We start from the raw sequence: 25,377 nt of genomic DNA on the forward strand, positions 1-25,377 counted from the left end.
GCGCACGTTCCTAGTGGTCTGTTGTGGCTGCCGGTGATGCGTCGCAGCTTGCGACCACGCTCCTATGCGGACCAGATGTTCGTGTGCTTCTTTTTGCAGGAGTTGTGGTGACGTCGTAACGCCAAGCTCCGATTGGTTTTGAATCAAAGATAGTGGATAGACCTCAAGGCAACCTGTTCTGAGGTCTACCCACTATCCTTCAACCAGAGCCAATCACAACTCGGTGCTCTGACGTCACCATAACCCCTACAAAAGAAGCAGACGAACTTGCGCTCCGCATTGGTCTGCTGTAGATACCGACGCCGCGCCTCTGCGACGAACTAGATTGGCGGCGACCCTCCCCCATTTTTGGCTCAAGTGCAGCGTAAACAAGCTTGGCGGTACTTATTTATAAAACCAATCCAGACCTTTAAGGCCCTCGGCAATTGAAGCGTGCCGTTTCTTCGTTTCTTGTGAATTTTTTTTACACAATTTCCAATGACTTATTACAGGCTCAGGTAATTTTCATCGCGTGTAGGAAACTCAGAGAACGGACGCCTTCGAGAAAATATGGGCAAACATGCGGGTTGCCATGGTATTGCCGTGGCAACTCAGTTACCTGCTCTATATTTTCAAGGCGCCGTCCACTGAGTCTGTGTCGAACAGGCGAGATTTGGAGCCAAACACTTGCCTGACCAGTCGGCGTGTAGCGGTGGTCCTCCACATCGCGCCGGGAGCGTCGCCTAGAGCGACTCGTCATAGCCCGGCTTTGGAAGGCGGGCGTGTCAGTCGTCGCACGCACAAACGCTGGGAACGGCACTGTGGGTTAAAAAAGCTGTCAAGCCCTGCTTCCAGTAGGTGTTCGTTTCCCTCCACCGCGATGGGAATGCGGGTTCTAATCGAAACTTCTTTTGGTGCGTCTAGCGTATCGAAAGCCAGCACCGACAGCGAGCAGACGAAGCAGACAGCAGGCATGGGGCAGACAGAGCAGATGTAGCGTAGGTTAGATTTAGGTTGGAAGTGAGTTCATGAGTGCCCAAGGCAGTCTGATTGGGTTCTTTTTCCGGCGTCGCTGCGCATGACGTCGTGCCGGGTCCGGCTATACTTAAATCTTCTTGCGGCCATAGAGTTATTATAATGCAAAACGTACGTTCGCACTTGTTCTCAAACATATTGAACGTGTTGGTGGCTTTTTGAACGTAGAACAAGCATCTTTGCAGGGCAGAAAGAACAAAGCACTACGTATTGAAAATCGGACTATATTAAATGGCCTTCAATTCATTTTGATCATACATGCACAGGGACCCGGTGTTACGGCGTATTTCTTGCCGTCTCTCTTAGGTTTCCAGATGTCCTTTGTTCGTTTGAGACGTACGTACATCCCCCATCCTGGAAAGCTCTGACGTCGTGTTCGCGCTAACGGTGTCCGACAGTGCACATAAATACTTGTACGAAGCCGTTTTAGCACCGTTTTTAATGTAATTAATTTTAAAGGAAATTGTTAGAACTGACTAATTATTTCGTCTATTCCGTATTTTGTATACCGAACAAATATACTCCGTATATTTGCTCTTATAATCGAGCGCCAGGAGATACCTTTCGCATACTTTTCGCTTCGATTCACAGACATTTTAAGGTTCAAACAGACCTAGAAAAATTCGAAAAGCTTATGCTAAAAGTCATATCGTAAAATCATTGCTTAGTACAAAACGTAAAGATTGCAGGAGCTTTCTCGCTAAATGCTGCTGGGATTATGTGGTTACGTAGGTCTTTGCAACTTCCCCTGGGTCCTATGTGCAGCGCATAAATTTCACATATTTTTTCAGACATTTCAAAGTTCAGAAAGCTAAGAGAATGAGAAATTTTCATTAGTGATGGGCCGAACTTTTGCCGAATCGAAAATTCGGTGCCGAATCTTGGGATTCGGCAAAGCCGAAATTTTGCCGAACTTTTTTAAAAATTCGGCAAAGATTCGGCAAAAATCCATTGTTGCCAGACTTAAAAGTGATATTTCGTTTTTTCTGACGAAAACTTTTTCAGTTTTTTTTTCTTAAACTTAAATGCAACGTATAATGCACATTGATACAGTTATTAGTAAATAAGGTGATATTCTACAAGATAATTGTGTCGGTGTCCTTTTTGTGTGTTTACTGGCTATTTAACAGCACTTCTTGCAGAAGTGGTGTGACAACGATGTTGAGTAGCGGCCGCAGCCACGACACGTGAGTTTCTGTTTTGATTCCTCATCAGCGCAAGGCAAGCCTGCAAGTGTCTATGCCAACGTTACGTCTGTGCATTGTTGTCGGTTAAAGGGAAATAAAGACGGTAACACTGTGTTCTTACTTTCTCTGCGAGTCACTGTTTCGCACGTGAAAATGAATGAACCGGCTGCTGAGCCAGCTGATCCTCCTCCAGAAGAGATAATATTATTGTAAGTTTGCATGTTTTTCGATTTGAGTCACTTGACGCCAGCTTTGCATGAAAGTGTGCGTTCCATATTCGCGACGTCTCGTTTTTAACTTTTAAAATACTGGTTTCTGATCTTAAAACACGCGGTCGTTTAACGAGATAATAAGAGTTAGGAATGTCGGATATGGAACGTCGTGCAGGTTTAGTTTTAGGTGGGTGAATGAAAACTGCGAAATAACGCTAATTAAAAAGCAATATACATAATATATATATATATATATATATATATATTGCTTTTTATATATATATATATATATATATTTGCACAAACAATTTGTGAGCCGAAAACAGGATTGCTATAATTGCGAGGAGTGCTTCAAACTACTGTAAGACATGTTGCAATTACCTCGTTGCATCACACAACAGAATTTATGTGCCAATGAAAATGTCAAAATCTCCTGAACATGGCATGTTCGGGTGCCCACGATGATTCGCTGGCTATTAAAGTGACCGTATAAATCAGCCTCATAAGGCATGACGGAATGCTTTATCAGAGAGGTGTCTGAACGTGGTGGAATCATTATTTGGAGGTATGATCAAAAGAAAAAAAAAAGTTTTGTTTTATGTCAAAATTGCCGCATTTTTTAAAATATTTTTAAAAAATTTGTCTTGGGCCATTCTGGCGTTTAATACGACTGAAAAACGGGTGGAATACAAAGGACACTAAATTGGCTTACATATATTATTCAATTAAATTCATTAGCCCGAAATAAGCTTCACAAAGGCACAAAATATTGTCTATGAGATTCTCACACAATGTTTATATCCTTATTTGGGTCAGCACCAAGCGATTTACAAACAGGACTGCAGATCCAATCATATTGCGTCTTAGATGTTTTGTTTGTGTATGTGCAAGCAAAATTATCGGTATGATATTTGTTTCTGTTTTACATCCACTCATTAACACATTGCCAGCTGAAATCAAAACAATACTTTGAGATTAATATCTCGTCTATTTTTACATTACAAGTGAAACTCCACGTGGTGTGATGCATGAATCACTGGAAGAGACAGCCCCCGAGCCAACTGCTCCCATGGACGAGGCTCAAGCTCCAGTCTATCTCATTGATCTGGAGGAGTTGGAAGGGCTCAACTTTTCCTTCCTTCAAGGTAAAATATGTCATAACCAAAACTTAGCAACCTACAACCGCCTGCAAAAAAAGGCAATCAATGTAGCACACCATCGTTTTTTCTCAAATATGTATTTTATTTGTCATAGCATCACCAGAAAAATAAAACAAAATGCTGAAAGCAAGCAATTAAAAATCCAATATTTGACACAGTTCCATCCAACTAAGTCAAATTGGATAATTGGTCGAGTTTTTTGGTGCCTGTAGATGCACTTTTCTGATTATAGGGGCACCATATATGGATGGGATGAGGTTGAATCGGGATCTGTGTAATTTATTATGCCAACATCACTTTTGGGCCAATAGCTATGTGATCCATAGTGAGAGAAAATATCAGTTCAGGTGTGCTGATTAAGGAACGCTTACAGAAGAATTTTTTTGATAATGCAATCAGGCAATCAATTAAAAAAAAAAGTTTTATTAGATTTGGGTTTTGAAAAAAACGTTCCAACACTCAGAACTACATGGAGCATGCAACTGAAAGTAAATGTTTTGTTTGTCCAGCTCAAGAGCTAGAAAGGCAAGGCTGCTACGTGATTCAGAAGAGTGCTGCAGCTACAAGTGACAAATCATCTGCCAGCACAAGCGCCTCTACCAGTACAAGCGGTGTTCCTCTTATAAGCGATGCTCCTGCAGGTTCCGCCATTCTCACCGTTGCGTCTAGAGGGAACCTTCAACCCAGCCACGAAAAGAATGCGACAGGACCTCCGCTTCAAACTTCTAAGCAACAAAAGACGGTTTCTACCATATGGGCTCATTTTGAAAGGTGCACCAAAGATAAGCTGGCAGCTACCTGTTGCTACTGCCGAAGGAAGGTACGTGTTGGAAAACCAGGAGGCGACACTCGCACGACGGGGACCACAGCACTGCACAACCATATGAAGCGTAACCACGCACATCTAGTTACAAATCCAAGGGAAGCAGCAGCAAAGGAAAAAAGCTCACTAATTCAACAGAGTGCACCCGAGTCAAAAAACCAGAAGAAAGTGCAACCGACACTCCAGGAAGCACTAGACCGGAAGAAGGCCTGGGAGCCCACTGATGCGCAGGCACTGCTGCACTGCCAAAAGCTGGCAGAATTTCTGGCTGTCAGCATGAAGCCATTCTCTATGGTGGAAGACCCAGCATTCCTCAGGTTCATGCACTACTGTGTGCCCAAATGGAAGATTCCTGGGAGGAAACACTTTGCTTCCTCTGTTGTTCCTGCTCTCGAAGCAGCCATTCGTGAGGCCCTCAAGAAAGAGCTCAAACTCAGCATTGGGGGAATAGTGCATCTGACCACCGACATCTGGTCAAGCCGGCAAGTGACGGACTACATGTCTGTCACAGCTCACTGGATGATCCAGGATCAGCAGGGATGCCTGTCCAGACGGAAGGCAGTCATGGACATGGCAAGTTTCGGCCAAACGCACACGGCTGAGAATATAGCCGAAAAGTTGGACTCCGTCGTGAAACGCTGGCTGCCACCTCTGGACTTAGAACCAGGTTATGTGACCACGGACAACGCTCAGAATGTTGTCAGAGCATTAAGAGATGTCAACATGAAGCGAATTCCGTGCATGGCACACTGTCTCAACCTCGTTGTGAAAGGAGGCCTATCGAAGGCTGGACCAGCTGTGGAAGATGCTTTAAAGACTTCCCGGGCCATCTGTGGACATTTTCACCATTCGGCTACAAAAATGTCAAAGCTCGCAGAGGTACAGCGCCGGCAAAACTTGCCCCAGCACCAGCTGCTACAAGACGTGCCAACTCGCTGGAACAGCACCTTGCATATGGTAGAACGACTGTGTGAGCAACGACGTGCGGTGACAGAGTTCTTTGAAGACAGCAGCAAGCACCACCTCACTCCAGAACAGTGGATGCTTTTGAAGACCCTGATAACTGTGCTGCGACCATTTGAGGAGGCGACCCTCCTGGTGTGCATGGATGATGCCACATTAGGTCAAGTGCTGCCTCTGCTCAAGTTCATTGAACGGAGCCTTGAACGGATGGCCAGCCGTGAAGGGGCAGCGGGTACTGCACAGCTTGCTGCCAGCCTGCTAACTGCATTGCACAGCAACAGGCATCTGAACAGCATCAAGGAAGACATTGTGTACTGGGCTGCAAGCTTCTTAGATCCAAGGTTCAGGAACACATTTGGCAACTACACTGAAGACCAGGCCGCTTTAAAACTGAAAAGGACGCAGGAGCACCTTATTCGCCAGATTGAGGAGACCATGGATGCTAAAGATGACTGCATCACAACAGAAACCTCGTCGCAAATGTCAGCGCAACCGTGCAGTACATCGGTTCAAACAGTGACCCCACCTCCAGCTGGAGAATTCAGCCTGTGGTTTTCCAGCTCCGACGAGATGGGACTGACCCAGTCACAAGTGCGGCCAGGGCATGCACCACCCCAGCCATCCTTAGCTGCAAAGGTTGAGCTGGACGCATATGCCCAGGACAGAGAAGCTGACAGCTATGGAGTGCAGAGTGACCCATTGCAATATTGGGCAACAAAGAAAAACCAGTGGCCTTCTCTTTTCGTAACTGCAGTCAAGCACCTGGCATGCCCCCCAACCAGTGTTTACTCTGAGCAGGCATTCAGTGCAGCAGGCATGATTGTAACCGAGAGGAGGAACCGTCTAAGCACGAAAAATGTTAGCATGCTGGCATTCATTCGGATGAACAGGGCTTGGATCGACAAGACAGCATCCCCAATTACTTCGATGCTGGAGCAAGATCTGGTCAGCTCAGAATCAGATGACGAGGACGAAGAGCCACTTCTTAAGAGAGTTCACTTTGAAGATACTTAGTGCTTGATGCCAAGATCTCCATATGTTTATGTTCACAAATAATGGGACCCATTATATTGTGCTATCAATTCGTTGGAGCACATGAATCCGTATACTTCACTAGGGATATTGTACTTTCCACAAAGATGTGTCTAGGTGGTGGATGTGCTACAAGTAAAGCTAAGAATGATTATATTTCTATAGACAGCAGTCAATTATAGCAAACTGATGTTAGCCCTGACTGTAGGATTAATTTTGGTAAGTTGGTGTCGCAGAATGTCAGTGAGTAATGAAAGTGCACGGAAGCCAAAGCAATGTGTGTTTCTTAAATAGTATAGGTTTTTGTAAAAAAGTAAGGTGTCAACGGCATGAATCACATTTTCTGCCTAACAAGAAAAAGGCTTATCATGGTGCACAGCTGTAGATAAAAAAATGCTTAATTTCCACAACTTCAGGGATGCATATATCCACCACTCAGTTACGTCTTTGCAGAAAATAAGTCCCAAAGTGAAGCAGCATATTTTTCTGTGGTTTATTGAATGGGTGGCACAATATAATGAATAACCCTGTACAAAACATTTTTGTTACGTTTTCACATCTAGTCCCACTATTTGCAGTGTTCCTATAGTTATGTTTTAAAGGAGGACACAGCGTGCTCTAGTCCTCACACTTGCGACGCAAGTTTTTGTTGGTTGTTTTATCTAGTCATTGTGTCTTGCCTTAGTTTTCTGAATTATATTTTATAAAGCCATATTCTAAGGACATCATTATTTTGTTTCGCTTCAGGTACAAGTGAATATATGCTTCAAATGCTCAGGTTATTTTACAACATTGGAGATAAAATCGTCCTCCTCAAGCAAGGATATACCATACAGAATTCTGATGTATCTTACTGACACCTTTATTCCAAAATGAGGGGACTCATAACAAGGGCGGATCTTCCAACATTGGCACATTATTTGTTGTTGTCGCCACATCGTGCAGTGCTCTCTATGCTCCGTTCCATAATCTACAATGTTGTCAAAGCTAGAGGCGCAAGCGAGCTGTTTTTTCACGTTGTGTGCAGGGCTATCAAAGGTAGAATACGGGCTTGAAAGCATAGCCATGCTTGGTTTGCGCTGACGCACACAGAGCGCTTTCGAAAACCACGAGCTTGCGCTCACGTTGTTGTGAGCATTGAAAACGCAGAACCGACGCGCTTGCGCTACAAGTTTTGACAGGGTTGTGGATTAAGTATGGCACTGAGTACAGAGAACACGAAATCAAACCCGAAATACATTAAAACGGCCCTTCACGCTCCGCCTCGTACACATCACTGGGAAGATAGAATGGAAATCACGTTATCCGGAATGTAGCGCATCATTTGTCACTTGGGCAGTCGACTGCGTCAATTCCCGGTCGATCTTCAGTTCTTGAGGAAGAACATATTGAAGAGAGCCACACTCACGAAGGCTGAAAAACACAATGTCGCCTACTGCGCACCTTGCCGTAACACCTAGTACTACACTGTACGAGTATGACGATGGTAGGAAACCGCACAACCGCACGGCGTCCATTTGCAATCCATGGCTTCGTCTGGTGCCATCACTGCCATCACTACAGCGCACCGTTGTTCTCGCGCCTGCACAGATGTTTGCCGAATTTTTGCCGAATTTTTGCCGAACTTTCCACCAAAAGTTCGGCAAGTGCCGAACTTTGCCGAATCTGAAGTTCGGCAGATTCGGTCCATCACTAATTTTCATGCCGAAAGCAGTAAAAGCTCTACCGATCCTCGGACACATCTGGGAATCCGAGCTCCGCTACGGCAATACCATTCATTTGGTGTCAGATGTGCCATTATCCAGACCGATCTTGTGCAAAGAAGATATAAAGTATCATTCCTTCAGATCTTCACGTTATACCCGAGTCAGAAAGCACGTAGAAGCAAGAAATTGTCGGAAAGCAGTAACATATCGCGACTACCGCGCACCGAACAAACTCGCATCCACCAGCCTTGGGCGCTGCTATCTTACCTGTGACGCCACGGCTCTTCTGAACTCACGTGACGAGTAGTCACTTATACGTAGAACATGGCGGAAACCGAAGGGGTACCACTATTAAATTTCCGGTTTATAACCCTAAGCCCCTATACCTAGTTGTGATAATTCTATACTTGCGCCAACCTTTCTTGCGCCAAACGCAGGGGGGTAAAGGTGGGTGAGGAGGAGTGGCAAATCCCGTGCGCCGACACCCGGGGTCCCGAGTGAACGATCGCAAAAGAGAGCGACAGAACACGAGAGAAAGAAAGCCACGTTGCCATGGTAAACGCGAAGAGGGAAAACTCTCAGCAATACAAACAGTGATAATTTAACGTTGTGAACTAAATTCTGAGCAATTCTAACGCTTATAAAAAGCAATAAAGTCATCACGCTGCATTAACTTTCCTTCTGTCGAAATCTCGGAAATCTGGTGGTTGCGCAGTTTCGTATTCCTCAACCGCGCCCACCCGCGCCCCACCGGCGAAGCCGGGTATATGGTTCTGTTTAGCGTTAACGCAAGGCCGTACATCTGCGCGCTATGCAAAAAGAAAGCTTCGAAAGGAACGCGAATATCTATCCACCGGTAAGTTCGTGGATTGTTGAAGTTCACGAAACTGCTCTGATGATGTAACCGTGTTTGGGACCCCGAGGGTCTGCCTGCATGATCCGCCGCTTGCGGCAGCCAGAATGTATGGGAAAATGGCGGACCTTTTCCTCTAGAGTTAGTATGTATGATCTCTATGGCTAAACGGGAGAGATGGCAATGACGATGAACCTGCGCAGTCTTCAAGAGTCTTCTCTTCTTGCTTTAAATTTTGAAAGCAAAACTAAGCAAACCACACTTACAGTAATAATACTAATGTCACCATAAAAACAACGTGAAGGATAAAGCAGAAATAGTTAATTTGATGTTTTACGTATACTTTGAAATAAAAGTTTTTGGGTTTTCATTTTCTGTGTCAGACCAGAACCAAAACTATCTTGATCTACATTTACTTGGTCGTATTTGAGTGCGTGCGAGCATTCCCGTGTGGTGTGAGCATGTGGACTCGTCAGAGTGCGTGAGTACGTGGGCGTGTGCGTTTGCGTACGTGCGTACGCCCGTCCACGCGCGTTTGTGTAAGCGTGTTTGTGTGTGCGCGCGCAAGCTTGGGTGTTTCTGCTTTTAATTGAACTGTGCCAGCATGAAAACAAGTTACATTTTCCTGGACTCGAAAAAATCGAAATCGATTTACTCATAGTATTATTAATATTATTAATATTGGCATCCAAATCATTGAATATCGGTGCTTTCGTTGTAAAGTATAATTCCGTGTTCGCTCTTATGTCGATTAACGGAAAATCGGTAAAAGACCTTGAGAGCAAAGTCCACAAAATCAGAGGTGCAATGATGGATCAATCCCAGGAAATCTCCCGGCTGAGGGAATAATTAATTAAAGCTCCCCGAAAGGACCTGGCTAAGGTCATAGAAAATCTTTCACAAAACCTAGACCATCCATCGTTTAAGGCCTCCGTTATCCTCGCAATTCATCACCTTCCAAACAAAAAACGAGACACCGCTTCGCCAATGCTAATTGATTTTACTTCTGTCAGACACAGGGATATTTGGGTGACTGCGCGAGGCAGATTGGAGCAGCTCTCTCGCTCTGATAACAAGGCAAGGTCATTTATAACGAAAAGGTAGCAAAAGCAAACCGAGAACTCTTCTGGCTCGCAAATACTCAGGGCCGGGAAGCTTGACGCGAGTTTCTGTGGCCCAAGAACATGAAAATATACGTCAGGAAAAACGTGGATTTTCCGGCGTTGCGCATTGATTCAAGTGCAGACCTCGAGTGGCTTGTTTAAAGAATGACAAGCCGTTTCTTTTTTTCAGTTTCCAACCGTTGCGCTTTCCACATGGTTTTGGGTCGTATCTTTGATTTGTCTGTTACAATTATTCATATAAACATAAGAACCCTACGCAAACACTGGAACGAGTTCCTAGTTGTTATATTCGACTGCGGTCCTCGAGTGCATGTGTTCGTTCTCACCGAAATTAATATACCATCTTTTCAATTCTATTAGCTTATCCCAAACGGTTATACGGAACTGTTTCACAGGCGTGGTAGTGGCGGAGGGGGAGGTAAAGCAATATATGTCAAAGACAAATGGTTGGTTTTAAGCTGGAGTGTGCCTTTCTTTCATGCTGAGTCTTTGGCTCTTAATATTTACCGATCTCGTTTTTTTGTTTTTGTTTTCTTACTTGCGCTATATAGTTTTTTTTTCTTTTTTTAAAGACGCTTCACTTTTTCTAGCAGACTTAGAAGTGGTGCTCCGGCAGCTCGGTTTGAACGAAATTCTTTGCATGATTGGCGATATAAAGCGTAGACACTATTAAAGAAATGAAATCTGTAGTTTGAGATTATTAAGTTCTCAACTCTAATATCGGAGAATATATTGAAAAATACCATCAACAGCTCTACCAGAGAGGAGCTGTTGTCTGGAAATTCAGTATCCTTCTGTATAGATCGTGTAAACGTTCGGGCTCACGATATCACAGTAATATATGCTGTAATATGTCAAAAAGTATCTGACCACTACTTTCTGGAATGTCGTTTAGACGCAGTTTCGCAGTAAAAGGGCAGACGTTATTTCTCGTGTGTCTTTATAAGCAATATAATAAAATTTATCGAAACGGTTAATTCTTTTGATTGGGACACATTTGTTAGTTCTGTTCAGCCGGCGCATGTTTATGTTGCGTTTGTTCAGGTTCTTAAGTCTTTATACCGAGAATCGAGGAAGGAGCCGAAATTTAGGAAACGGTCGGATAAACTCTGGTTTAACAATGACATCGTAATTGCAATCAAATCTAAGGAAATGTTATGGTTACAATGCCGCCGTGCTCCAAACAATCCATAGTTGCGAGCAGAATGTCGCTGTGGCAGAAACAAAGCCAACGCCATAATTCGATCCGCTAAACTTAGCTAATTTCAGAGGAAGTTTCTTTTTTAGACAATATTGAATTCGCAGAAAATATGGCGGTTGATTAACACCTTTAGAGGGCCAGCATCTAGACAACCTATCGATGATTCTCCCCAAAAGCATTTTGGCTCGGACTTACCATCAACTATCATTGATTTCAACCCAAATTTCGCTGAGTAATCGGGTGTCGCTACATATAGGGGATTAACGTGTAATAGAATGAGTCATGATCGGTTATCGGGTTCAGCATTTTTTCCACCTGTTGATTTATTCACGTTACGTTTCATTTTGATCAATATCAAGCAAAGTAAATCAACTGTTAGGCCTGGTTCACACTTACAGCTAATCCGCTGCCGCCGAAGCAGAATCGGCCGCGGCAATGCACACTGGACGCTACGCCCGGCGGATGAATTCTTGCTGATTCACCCGCCGATTCGCAAGTGTGAACCAGGCCGTATTGTTGGCATTCGTGTCGGGGATCTGTGTCGAAACTTTGACAGTATGAAAGACGTGTTACTTTTCCTGTTTAACGGGCTTTTGGTGTCAGGGAATATTCTTCTGGATTTGAAAACCGCACTTATTGAATTGTTATTCAAAGGTGGAACGACAAATACATTAGAATGCTCCCGTCAGATCCCGATTTTACGTTGCATTGGGAAGGTACTGGAAATACATATGTTCGCCTTTACGACTGGTTTCAATGACAACTCTGACATTTTATATAATTGCCAATATGGTTTTTTGGATGGAAGAGGCACACAGTCACTCCTTGACGATTTGGCTGATTTAATACAAGCTGCATTTAATGACAACTTTTTCTCCTGTGCCCTTTTTTTTTTAGACGTGACAAAATCTTTCGACACTGTTAGCCCAAAAAAAATATTTTTCAAAAACTGTTTAACTCTGGCTAGCGTAGTCTGTTTTTTTACATTGTTCGAAAGCTTTCTTCTAAAATTCGTTATGAGGTTGTGCTTGTTGAAAGCTTTAAAAGTGCCCAAGTAATCAGAAATTAAAAATTAAAAAAGTGATCAGCTAATCCGCTGCCTACACTTTTTAATCTGTAAGTAAACGAAATTTCAGCGAATCTATTACTTCCAAGATGCTTTCTATTTCTTTATTTTGCTTGCAGTTGTTTTTTTAGTGTGCTGGCTACACGGTACTTTTTTCTCGTCATCTCAGTTACGATCATGAGCTGCGTTTATTGAGAGGTAATGCTGAAAAAATAATGGTTTGGTTCAACGACAACTTAATCACAATGAACGCTTCTAAATCGAAGATTATCTGCTTTCGATATCCACCTAAGCAGGTGAATCCCAACACGCGGATTAATTTTCAACAATTAAGCTGTCATAATGTAAAGTGCCCCCACTAATCTGCGCGGTCCGTGTGAAATATCTGGGGGTGTTTTGGGATCTAGATATGTCACAGAATTTACATCTGAGGTATGTTTGCAGGAAGCTTCGCAGTGTTTACTGTATACTTTTTCATTATAAGGTGTACATGCTGTTCAGTGTCAGAAACTCAATAGCATACGGTCTTAGGTATAGTATTCTTTGGTATGGCATCACCCCTTTTGGATACTGTGCACATCTGTGGCGCGGCTAAGTTGATCGCATTCTAAAGGGCACGTTAAAACTGTTACATATATGACTGAGATTATTCTTCCGAAAATATGCTCGAAACTATACAAATGCCGAACTTTTCCTCTATCTTTCTGGAAACTGTCGTGCTTCGTTATGCATGGTCCAATAATTAGGGTGCCCTTTCGTTTCCGGCGGGAATCTACGTGAAGCAGCTTGTTTCGTCCCTCCATGGTGTTCTACACGTTATGGTGAACGAATTCTCTCCGTATATGAGCCCTCATTATTTGATAAATTTTCAGAAGACTTTCCTTCTTCTTCTTCTTCAAGAAAGGAAGTTATAAAAATGTTACTCGATATTGTCACGGGTGGTGACCAAAAAAACAATCACTAAACAGGAAGAAATAAACGTTTAATGTGGCGAACTTGTGCCAAAAATAAAAGGGGTACAAATGATAAAAACAGCGTCGTGGGCGTCGAAGTCGGCGAAGAAGCAGAGTCGAACGCTGGGGCGAAACTGACTCGACAAGGTCGCGGGCGGCCTCTTATCTAAGGTGAGTCACTATCTCGAAGATTCGGCGGAGAAGGTTCGAGCGTAGCGCGCTCGGGGCAAGAATGAACACGCACTTTCTGGAACAACAAAAGCAGGGATAAACGATAGATGTTACGTCTGGAACAAGAATAAACGAGAACTTTCTAGAGATTCGTGATCGAGCGTTGCTTTCTCAGCCCTGCGCGCGGCATTATCCCCCCATCTAAAAGTGCTTCGTCCCGATGCAACATAAAACACAAAGCCACAACAAAAGGATAGCAGAATCGTGAGTCATAGTTCACGGTTTGACGAGAGTTCAAAGTTCTATCGTTCGTAATACGGCTTGAGGCGCACGACGTGGACTACTTCGGGTCGTGGTTTGCGTCGTCTTGATGGTCTAGTTCCGTCGGGAAGAACCTCGTGGTTTAAGTCCCCGAGACGGCGAAGAACCTTGTATGGTCCAAAGTAGCGCTTGAGAAGTTTCTCGCTGAGACCGCGGTGCCGTATTTGTGTCTAGACCCATACCCGGTCTCCGGGTTGAAAGTGGGTGTCACGCCGGCGAAGATTGTAGCGGCCGGCGTCGACGTGTTGCTGGTCTTGAATTCGTAGTCTGGCTAGCTGGCGGACGACCTCTTCTGCCCGTTGAGCAACCACCTGGGCGTCATCGCTCCCGTCGTCGACTGACTCGTGCGGCAACATAGAGTCTATCATAGTCGTCACCGCCCGGCCGTACACCAGCTGGAAGGGCGTCACTCCTGTGGTCTCTTGCACTGCTGTGTTGTAGGCGAACGTGACGTAGGGCAGCACTTCGTCCCAGGTCTTGTGCTCTACGTCGACGTATGTAGAGACCATGACGGCAATTGTTTTGTGGAGCCGCTCCGTCAACCCGTTGGTCTGCGGATGGTATGCCGTTGTTGGACGGTGTTCCGTGTGGCTTAGACGAAGGATCTCTTGGGTCAACTGTGCCATGAACGATGACCCTCGGTCTGCGATCAGTACTTCGAGGGCGCCATGCCGGAGGACGATGGACTCGATGAAGAACTCGGCGGCTTCGACCGCAGTCCCCGACGGAAGGGCTTTCGTCTCGGCGTAACGAGTAAGATAATCGGTGGCGACGACTACCCTGCTGAAAAAAAACATTTGGCGCCCATATGAAAATAAACGGGTCCATACCGGTAACCGTTTAACCATACTGGTCACCAGTTTGTCAAAGGGGTCGCCCGTATGGCTCAAAGGGGTCCCCCGTATGAGCCATAACGGTCACCTATTTGGCAAACGGGTCGCTCGTCTGGGCAAATGGGCGACTTGTTTGGGCAAAGTTGTCGCACGTTTGCTCAAACCGGCGACCATGTTGCAAACTGCACCGGTTTAATCAAACGGCTCTCCGGAGCCCGTTTGATATTGAACATACAGATCGGCGGCGTGGGCACGCCTAGCGTTTCAGCCGTGGCAGCCAATGTTGTCCAGAAGGCTGGGAGCGCCGGTTCATCAATTTCAGATCGTCCGCGTAATGCAAGTAATTATATTTATGTTTCAATTGCGCTGATTTTCGATTATACTGCAACTAAAACTAACACTTTTTTTTTTTTTTTTTTTTTACGTAAACGCGCGACGTTGGTGAGCCGATATTTTTGACAGACCTTTAATACTTTGTCCATCTTTGTTGCCTCAATTTACTTATCCAGCTCGAATCTCTCTCGCAGAAGACGCGACCGCGTGAAAGAATGTACGTCTAGACTCCGTTTCACTTTAATTCAAGACGCAGCGAAGGTAGCACGCGTACACGCGGCTGCAAGAACATCGAGCATTGCGAGAGCACGCCCGCCGTTGCAGCACTCAAACTACGAGCTTGCGCTGAGTTCTTTCTTCGCTCGGGCGCAAGCCGAGCTTCTGGCAGCCCCGCCGCCATTTCCAAAGTTCGAGCGCGCGCGCGCGCGTGCGTTTGTTCTTCGGGACTACAAAAACGCATCTCCCTGGAATGCCTGGGCAGAGGGAGAGGGGCTGTCCCGGTGGTCCCAGCGCCTTGAAGTCGCCCCCTCCCTCCTCTCTTGTCACCCCTGTCACGTGACCCACAGCATCGCGCGAGCTACACGCTGATAAGCATCGAGATCCGGAAGGGCGCGCCTTGCAGCCGCTTTTTTCTTTGTCTGCTTGTTGTCAGTTGCTGCTCGAAGTTCGCTCGGCCTACCTGCTTCAATCTGTCGCCTAACCCTGCGGTCTTATTGGGATGTCTCTCGACAACGTATTGGATGTGCACCAAAGCTATCAGTGTTCGAAAAGACCCACGTGTATGTCGGCAACGAGTGATTCTTCAAAGAAGTCGCAAATTCTCGCGGTTTGGTTGGGTTCGGCAAATGACAGCTTGTGCGCCGCATCGTGTTGAAACTTCCAAGGAGCCGTTCCCTCTCGTTTGTGTTTGTGTGGTTGTCCTGCTTTGACCGTGTCGACAAATATCACGGATTACCTCTTTCAAGTCCGCCATTGTTATGGTAAGTGCACTGCAACCTACGTGTTGGCAACGATTGATTGTTATTCTACGCGTACTCTTCTAAATTATCTAAAGAATTATGCAGCGCCTATTCGCGCGGCAGCCAGGAGAATAATTTCCCCGAAAGTCTACCTGTATAGGGTTCACAGATCGCTTGCACGTTTGTACTTGTCTACAGAAGAGGTAATAAACTTCGAGGAGAATTGAAAACAATCTTTTGTGTCGGTTTTCCTGTCCACTTACAAGCACCTACGCGAGTGCATTTGTTCTACGTGTTTTCTCCATGTTATAAATACGTTTATGAGTTTCGGGACGTCTTAAATATGTTTAAGATAACCAACCTCCCAGACGATACCCATTTAGGGCTAGCGCATAATTTGCCATTTCGAAGGGCACGTTCAAACGTGTGGTCACGTGCCATGTCGAACGGGTACTCGTACCATACGGCACCCGTATCAAACGGGCACCTGTATCAAACGGGTACCGTTTCGAACGGGTACCGTTTCCAAACGGGTACCCGTATCCCATAATCACGTTTGATCCAAACGGATCGACAGGTTTGATTCAAACGGGCGACCAGTTTGCCACCCGTTTGAATTTCAAATGTTTTTTTTTCAGTAGGGTATCCAGCGGTTCCCCATGGTCGACGGTGGAAAAGGACCCAGCAAATTCATTCCGATTTGCTGGAAGGGCTTGGTTGACGGGGTAATCGGCTGGAGGAGGCCTGCCGGCTTTGACGGCGGTTTCTTGCGTCGCTGGCACTCATGGCGCGATCGTGTGTAGAGATGGACGGTCTTCGGAAGCTTTGGCCAGTAGTACTTCCCACGAATCCGGGCAAGGGTCCTGCGGTAGCCGAGATGTCCGGCCGTTGGGTCGTCGTGGCACGCTTGAAAAATTTCTTCTCGGAGGCTGGCGGGGACAACCAGTAGCCAGGGAGTTTCGCTGGTTCCGAAATTTTTTCTGAAGAGCACGCCTCCCCGCAGGACAAACACGGTACGTCCCGAGAAAACACCCGTGGGACAGAGCCTCCTCGACCTTCGAGGTGGTCGATCACGGAGCTAAGTTCCGCGTCGTCGCGTTGCAGTGCCCTCATGTCGGTAGCGTTAACTGCGCCTAGAAAACGGGAGTCGTCATCGTCGTCGGCGCCGGAGATTGGAGGTTCGACTGGAGCCCTGGACAGACAGTCAGCGTCATTATGCTTGCGGCCAGACTTATGCAAAATGGTTACGTCGAATTCCTGCAGTCGAAGGCTCCAGTGGGCGAGGCGTCCGGACGGATCCTTGAGGTTTGCGAGCCAGCAGAGGGCGTGGTGGTCTGTGACCACGCGGAACGGGATCCCATACAAGTACGGGCGGAACTTTGTTATCGCCCAGACGACAGCAAGACATTCTTTGTCGGTCGTTGAATAATTTTGTTCTGCCTTAGACAGCGCCCGGCTTGCGTAAGCGCCCCTTCTTGCCCCTCTGCCCCTTCTTGACGCTGAACGAGTACAGCACCGAGACCGGTATTGCTGGCGTCCGTGTGGATTTCAGTCTCCGCCGACTGGTCGAAATGTCCGAGGATAGGGGGCGACTGGAGCCTTCGCTTGAGTTCGGCGAACGCTTGCTCTTGCTCCTCTCTCCACTGGAACTGCACGTCGTCTTTCGTCAGATGGGTCAGCGGTGCAGAAATGTGCGCAAAGTCAAGAACGAAACGTCTGTAATAGGCGCAAAGCCCAAGGAATCGTCGAACGGTCTTCTTGCCTGATGGCTTAGGGAACTCGGCGACAGCGGACGTCTTTACGGGATCAGGGCTTACAATCTGAGCACTCACGACGTGGCCCAAGAATTTCAGCTCACCATAGGCGAACCGACACTTGGAAGGCTTGAGGGTCAGCCCAGCAGCCTTGAAGACCTGTAGCACGGCTCGCAGTCGTCTCAGGTGCTCGTCGAATTCGCTTGCGAACACCACAACATCGTCGAGGTAGACGAGACAGCTTTGCCATTTCAAGCCGGCAAGGACGGTGTCCATAACGTGCTGGAAGGTTGCCGGTGCTGTGCACAGCCCGAACGGCATTACTTTAAGCTCATACAGTCCATCCGGCGTGACGAAGGCTGTCTTCTCACGATCTCGTTCGTCGACCTTAATCTGCCAGTACCTGCTCTTCAAGTCCATCGACGAGAAGTATCGGGCGTGGCGCAGCCGGTCCAGGGTGTCGTCGATGCGTGGCATCGGGTAGACGTCCTTTTTTGTTACGGCGTTCAGTGGGCGATAGTCCACGCAGAACCGAAGAGTCCCGTCTTTCTTTTTCACCAGGACTACCGGTGAAGCCCACGGACTGCTTGAGGGCTGGACAATGTCGTCGTCGAGCATTTCTTGTACCTGCTGCTGGATGGCTTCCCTTTCTTTCACGGAGACCCTGTACGGCGGCCGATGCACAGGGAGTGCGTCGTCATCAGTAATTATCCGATGTTTCGCAACCGTCGTTTGGCGCACCTTCGACGACGCGGAGAAGCACTCACTGAACTGGGCGAGAAGGGCACAAAGTTCTCGTCGTTGTGGTGCTGGGAGGGACGGGTCGATGTCGAGCTCTGAGGACGTGATTGTCTTGTTCTGCGTCGGAGAGGCGTCTTCTGAGACCACGGTGATCGCGGCTGAGTCTTGAATTTCCTCGACGTAGCCCACAGCTGTACCCTTTGTAAGGTGCTGCGACTCTTGCCGGAAGTTGGTGACAAGGGCTACGGTACACCCGTCCTGGAGCTCGGTTACGCCTCTTGCAATGCCAATCCCTCGTCCAAGGAGAAGTTGGACGCTTCCTTCCAGCAGTGCTACACCGCGGGTGGCTCCTTCGGTTCCGACGGGCACAAAGACACTCGACAGCGGAGGCAGGTTTACGTGGCTGGCGAGGACTCGCACTGCAGCTAACATCGGTTTGGGATTTTCCACCGATGGGACAGGCTTCCGAAGCGTCAGCTTGTTCTCCGCAAGGTCGATGATGGCGCCGTATTCACACAGGAAGTCCATTCCGAGAATGACGTCCCTCGAGCAGTCTTGCAGAACGACGAACTTCACAGGGCATGTTTCGCCGTGAATCTCGACGCGAGCGGTGCATCTCCCGACTGGTGTAATCAGGTGTCCTCCAGCGGTTCTTATTTGTGGTCTACCCCACGGCGTCATGACTTTTCGAAGGCGGCGGGGGAGCCTCCCACTCAAGACTGAGTAGTCTGCTCCGGTGTCCACGAGTGCCGATGAGTCGAGGCCGTCTATAACAACGATTAGGTTGTTGGACACCGAAGCAGGAGCGTCGTATTGATGCGTAGCGTCGCGAGGGTGGGAGCGCTCCGTCGCTCTTGGAAACTCATTACGTCGGTCGTCTTCGGCAACTCCACCTCCAGGGGTTGCCGCGCCTAGTTTCCCCGGCGAGGAGCGAGGGGCGACAGGCTTTCGCGTCGGGGTCGGTGCGTGGGCGAAGCTGGACGTCGGGGCAAAGGCGACCGGAACTCTCGGCGGGACGCAGGCTCGGGCGACTGGGGTCGTCGCAGGTACTCGTCGATCTCTGTAGGGCGTTCACCATTACGGGGGCGTGGGTTGTTCGGGTGGAACCCTCGCAGCCCGAGTCGTCGGTAGGGGCATCGACGATAAATGTGGTCGGCTTCACCGCAGTGATAGCAGAGGGGTCGTCGATCCGCTGTCCTCCACACGTCGGTCTTTCTTGGCGCTGCTTGTTCTGGGTGGGCGTGCGCCCGATCGTCCTGGCGTCGGGGAAACTGCGGCGCTGGAGGGTCACGTCGGGGTGGCGCGGGGTACGGGTGAGCAGGGGGCGGTGGTCGTCGGGTAGCTGCGGCGTAGCTCAGCGTCGGTTGTTCGGGAGCGGCGTTGACAAGAGCTTGTGGCTGCAGCGCCTGCTGAAGTTCTTCCCGGACAATCTCGGCGACTGAGGGCGTAGCCGGGCTTGTGGCAGCAGGTAGCAGCTTCCTGATTTCCTCCCGCACGACGTCCCTGATAATCTCGCGGAGGTCCGGGCTGTTGCAGCTGGAAGTCGAAAGGGCCGCGACGCCGGGAAGTCGCTGGTAATGGGAGTCCCGTGCTTGAAGGGCACGTTCAATGTTTGTAGCCTCCGTGATGAATCGTTCGACTGTGGTAGGCGGGGCTCGCAGAAGGCCGCCGAAGATGTTTTCTTTGACGCCTCGCATCAGGATTCTGAGCTTCTTCGCTTCGGAGGCTTGAGGATCGGCGCGGTTGCTGAGTCGCAGGACATCCTCCACGAAGCTGTCGATGCTCTCGTTAGGGCCTTGGATCCTCGCTTGAAGAATCTCTTCCGCGCATTCTCTTCGTTGTAGGTTCGTGAACGTTCTTCGCAACTCAGCTTTGAGTTGCTCCCAGGAGGTGATCGATGCTTCGTGGTTCTCGAACCAGTTCCAAGCGGTTGCTTCCAAGGCGAAGTACGCATTCTGTAGACACTGTTCTGGTGTCCACCCGTTATGACGGGCCAGTCGTTCGTACTGTTGGACCCAGTCACCGATGTCTTCGTGGCTTTCGCCGTGGAAGGGAGCCGGTGTCCGAGGAGCGACGGGTAGGTAGACGACGGCAGGAGCGGCGGGGTTCTGCGACTGGTTGGCCATCGTCGTCGTCTTCGGCTTGGGCGTGTCCAGCAGTAAACCGTGGTCAGGATCCTCTTCCTTGGTGTGGCGGCTGGTCCGAGTTTCAGGTTCCGCGGTGAGTGGTCTTCTTACCGAGCTGGGAACCGGACTTGCACTGCTGGCCCTTGGAGGGGAACGCTGCACGGGCATGCGGTACCTCCACCAAAAATGTGACGGGTGGTGACCAAAAAAACAATCACTAATCAGGAAGAAATGAACGTTTAATGTGGCGAACTTCTGCCAAAAATAAAATGGGTACAAAAGATAATAACAGAGTGTCGTGGGCGTCGAAGTCGGCGAAGCAGCAGAGTCGAACGCTGGGGCGAAACTGACTCGACAACGTCGCGGGCGGCCTCTTATCTAAGGTGAGTCACTATCTCGAAGATTCGGCGGAGAAGGTTCGAGCGTAGCGCGCTCGGGGCAAGAATGAACACGCACTTTCTGGAACAACAAAAGCAGGGATAAATGATAGATGTTACGTCTGGAACAAGAATAACGGGAACTTTCTAGAGATTCGTGATCGAGCGTTGCTTTCTCAGCCCTGCGCGCGGCAATATATCTCTCTAACATCGCGATATTATGCATTACTTTTCCATTTGTATGGTGACTTATGCCGCTTACAACCGAGCCTTTTTTTCTCTTTCGTTACTCTACTTGCCCGGGTCCTGTTCCCAAGCCGTATCTGGCTGCAACAGATCCGTATTTGTACTGTATACATGAATGTTTGATGAATGAAAATATTATTTTTATTATTGAAACATGCCAGCGTGGACTCCTTTTTTATTCCGGAACTCTGCAGAAAAAATGGACTGGCTGATTGGTTCATTCAGTTAGATATTTGTCTGTTATGATTCGTGACAAATGCCAATCGGCCACTTCCGCAATTAGGGCAGACATCTGTGGCTCTTCTAAATAGCACGCTTTGAAAGCATTTTGAGAAGCCCGAGGCAGTGATTTTCCGAAAAAAGACATCAGTTCGACTACCAGTTTTAAAAAGTTCACAACCCGTCCAACAGTTTAGCTAGAAAGTTTTCCAGCTCAACTGGCAGGGCGATCACTTCAGCCACCAGTTTGGCGAGTTGATATTTTATTTTCCAGTTTGTTCAGTTTGTTTCTTATTTCCGCATGCTCAACACTTAAGCCGTCAGTTTGGCGAAGTCCCTTTTTCAAACCGTTCATTTTTCTCTTTTCATTAAAATATTGTGTGACGACAATTTGCACAGGAATTCTAGCATGGAATACCTTAATCAACAGACCGTATAGCAGCCGACAGAAAAAATTAAGGAATGTTTTGCACTTGAATTGGAGAGCGGAAAAAATTAAGGAATGTTTTTGGGCGAAGGAGTTACTAGTACAAGATGTCCAAATCCTTGACGAAGTGGTAAATTTTGAGACACGAAGTCTTCCTTCTTTTTTGCTGTGTTTCTTCGAACCACATCACACAAATAACAAATTGTCGCATATTAAATAAAAAAAAGACTGCGCGGAGAGTTTAATTGCAACAAGACTAGCAAGTGGAACAAACTTAGATTGAGCAACTGATCAGCCTGCTCTAAATTAACGTGTTGCAGATAAGAAAAGTCGATTGCAAAAGGATACAAAAACAAGCCTTCCACTTAAAAGAATCTGGTCCGCTGAAAATTTGCCACGGCTGAGTCAAAGTTACTCGAACACCACCCTTAGGCGGATCTTCATTAAGACCTTAGTCGAACCAGATTAAGAGTGTGGGGGCGTGCGCGCGTGCGTGTGTTTGCAGGCGTGCGGCTGTGTGTGCTTGCCTGTGTGTTTGTGTGTGTGTACGCGGGTGTGTCTTTGTGCACGTGTATATGAGAGTGCTTGAAATTTAAATGATCTGTGGGTGTGTGTGTGCGGGTGTTCGGAAGTGCGTCTGTGCACATCATAACATATTAGGCTGGTCTGATGTACACATCAGGATACTCTAGTTTGGTGTAGTGTGATGTAGTATGCTCACCAAGACACAATAGGTTGGTGTGATGTGCACATCGGGGTACACTAGTCCTGAGTAGAGTGCACGCCAAAACAGATTCGTGTGTTTAATGGGCTCATCAAAACGCATTAGGTGGGTGTGATGTGCACACCAAAACACAATTCGCTGGTCTAATGCGCTCACCAAAACACACTATGTGGGTCTGATGTGCACACAAAACAGATTCGATACGTCTGATGAGCAGACCAATACGTATGACGTGGGTCTGATGTGCACACCAAAACTCGGTAGGTGGGTCTGGTGTGCATGCCTTAACACATTAGGTCGGCCTGATGTGCACACCAAAACACATTAGATGGGTCCGATGTGTAGACCAAAACACATTAGGTGGGCATGATGTTCAGACCAGGACATATTAAGTGGGTCTGATGTACACAAGTACAACAGGTGGGATAGTTGTGCCCACCAAAACCCAATAGTGGGTGTGGCGTTTACACCAGAGAGGACACCAGAAGAGACCTGACCCGGTCTAGGGGATTTTCTGATAGGGTCTGGAATGAACAGCGAACGTGACCACGTTTATGGAGGCGGTGAAGGACATCCCCGGTGGCCACGTTTCGCCGCCGCTTCGCCACAAGCTCAGCAACTGGGTACGGCAGGCCCATGTTTTAGGTCGGTACTTGTTCGGCGAATGAAGGCAACCAGTAGAAACCATGTCCTCAGCAAGCTGCCGCTAGGCTCTGCAACGATGGCCGCACTCGCGGCCATTTTTGCAGAGGCTAGTGGCCGCACACGCGTCCGTGGCCGCTCGCGTCTGGTGGACGCGAGTGCGTCCGGTGGCCACACTCGCGGAGCGGGGAAACGCGATTCAGCATTTGTCATGAACATTAGTGGTCGTGGCCAAATAACAGTTACCATCAGCAAGTGGAGCATCTGGTAATACATTTCCGTTCAATCTACATTTAGGATTAAGGATACTTAGCTTGAATCAGTAGTCGAGCTTATAATGGAATGTTTCTATTTTTAAATCTGCCACACCTCTACGATCGCCACAAACTATATATGGTATTAGGTAAACATAAACAAGTAATGCCAGAACTTCCTTTGGCCGAGATACCTCCCGGTTGACCAGCTTCCTTGGTTTGTTTCAATAAGCAAGAACAAGCAGCGCGTATTTAAGTATTTAATGGCAACAAGTAACACAAAACATCTCGAAAAACGAAATTAAGATAGATCGGTGTGTGTTTCTGACCAAACGTCACCCAGAAAAAGCACCGCATGTCGTTTTATTTGGCCTCCATGGGGAAAGTTGCTTGGCCCTACCTGACGTCCCTGTGGAAACCTGTATACAAGTGTGACTTGCTACTATGTTAGATGCCCACAAATCAGCCGAGATTTGTAATTGTTTTGTGTTTTTTTTGTGAAATGCGCGTCGTCACCATGATTGTCCGAGCTGGTCAAAACGAAACTACGCTACGCCTGTCGTACGGAGTTGAATGAGGGTGTGAAGAATTGAGCAACTCGTGCTCAATTGTGCACCGGAAAAATGCAGCGGTGCGTTTTCGACGACGAATAGAGATATCGTGACTGGGACAAAGCTGTCGCAGTGTATACGATTGCGCTACTCGGTCAAGGCAGGAAATTAAAATAAGAAACGAAAACCAAAGAAACAAGCGGCGTCATTTCGACCACGACCATTTCGACGACGACCATTTCAACCACTGTGATTGTGACAATGTCGACCTACCGCGGCGATTCCATGAATGATATTCACGTTGATGCAATTGCAGACACGGGCGTCAAAGGGCTGCTTTTGATCGTATAACTCAGGCTATAAGGTAAGAATACTAGTTTCACGTCCGACTTTATACGATCAGTCGGCACTTCTGGGGACATAACCCATTTGTTCAAAGTGTTCTGTTTGGGTAGACATACAGAAGCGCTGTTGTGTTTGACGGCGTGGGCGAGTAATAAAATCATGTGGTTTCGTGCTATGTGTCACGTCTTGCTTTAATCGTTTCACTAACATTAGCTTTATTGCGTGATGAAAAGAAAAATCAGGCTCTCGACCTTTAAAATCGTAGTTTTTTCAATTGACGTGGAACCAAACCCCAGGTTCGGTTTTGTTTGAAAAGATCTGAAGTCCTCCGTCGATATAAACTCTCAAAATTTATATTTGTTTCATATTCCCTTTTTTGGTTCGTCTTTTAGTTTTTGCTGGAATTTTTTATAAACTCTCACATAAACCGCCTGTTTGCAAGTTCGCAAGCATCCGAGAATTAACGTCAGCAAAAATTCTGCTCTAAGATGAAAAAAAATAATGATAAAGTCTATTTTTATTTATTAAATCTTTTATGCAGTACCAAGTTGGTCTATGTCCGTGGTCTGGGTTATGAAAACCTGGATTTAGACTAATATATAAAGCTATATTTCGGCGAATTTTAACTTATATTTCACTCAATCCTTTATTTGTATAAGAACTCAAGGGTGATCGTTTAGATCAAGTTTCTTCGCTGTCCGTAAGAGTCGGCTGATCGCATCTTTGATTTCACAATTAGGCGATCCTAGTGCTGAGCGTGAAATCGACACGTACTTGACAGAGAATATTCGCGTTTTACGGCCACGGAGTGGCTGCTGGTTGCATAATTTTATTTCGCGGATATCTGCTACAGCAAAATTGTCCAGTCAATTGCAAAACATTACTTTACTTCTAGAGTACACTGGACGCGAAAAACATTACAAAAGCCAGATTTAATTGCCGTGCACACAAAACAGCGGTAATGTTGCCCTATTAAAGTATGTCAACAAAACCCGAACCGGAAATGTTCTCAGCTCCCTGTCGAGGCGGCCGTAAGCATACCTCGGCATTCTCACTCATG

The 25,377-nt window shown here is 47.2% G+C and overlaps 1 protein-coding gene across 1 annotated transcript; it reads left to right on the forward strand.

Moving 5' to 3' along the window:
* Window positions 1-1,976: 1,976 nt before the first annotated feature.
* LOC120840611 (zinc finger BED domain-containing protein 4-like) lies at window positions 1,977-6,467 on the forward strand. The gene is made up of 3 exons (XM_040501087.2): window positions 1,977-2,410; window positions 3,419-3,558; window positions 4,083-6,467. Exons 1-3 carry the CDS (start codon window positions 2,355-2,357, stop codon window positions 6,371-6,373), a joined length of 2,487 nt encoding a protein of 828 aa, XP_040357021.1. The 5' UTR covers window positions 1,977-2,354; the 3' UTR covers window positions 6,374-6,467.
* Window positions 6,468-25,377: the final 18,910 nt, after the last annotated feature.

Source organism: Ixodes scapularis, unplaced genomic scaffold, assembly GCF_016920785.2.
Source record: "Ixodes scapularis isolate PalLabHiFi unplaced genomic scaffold, ASM1692078v2 PGA_scaffold3__209_contigs__length_174095766, whole genome shotgun sequence".
In the NCBI taxonomy this organism is placed as follows: Eukaryota; Metazoa; Arthropoda; class Arachnida; order Ixodida; family Ixodidae; genus Ixodes; species Ixodes scapularis.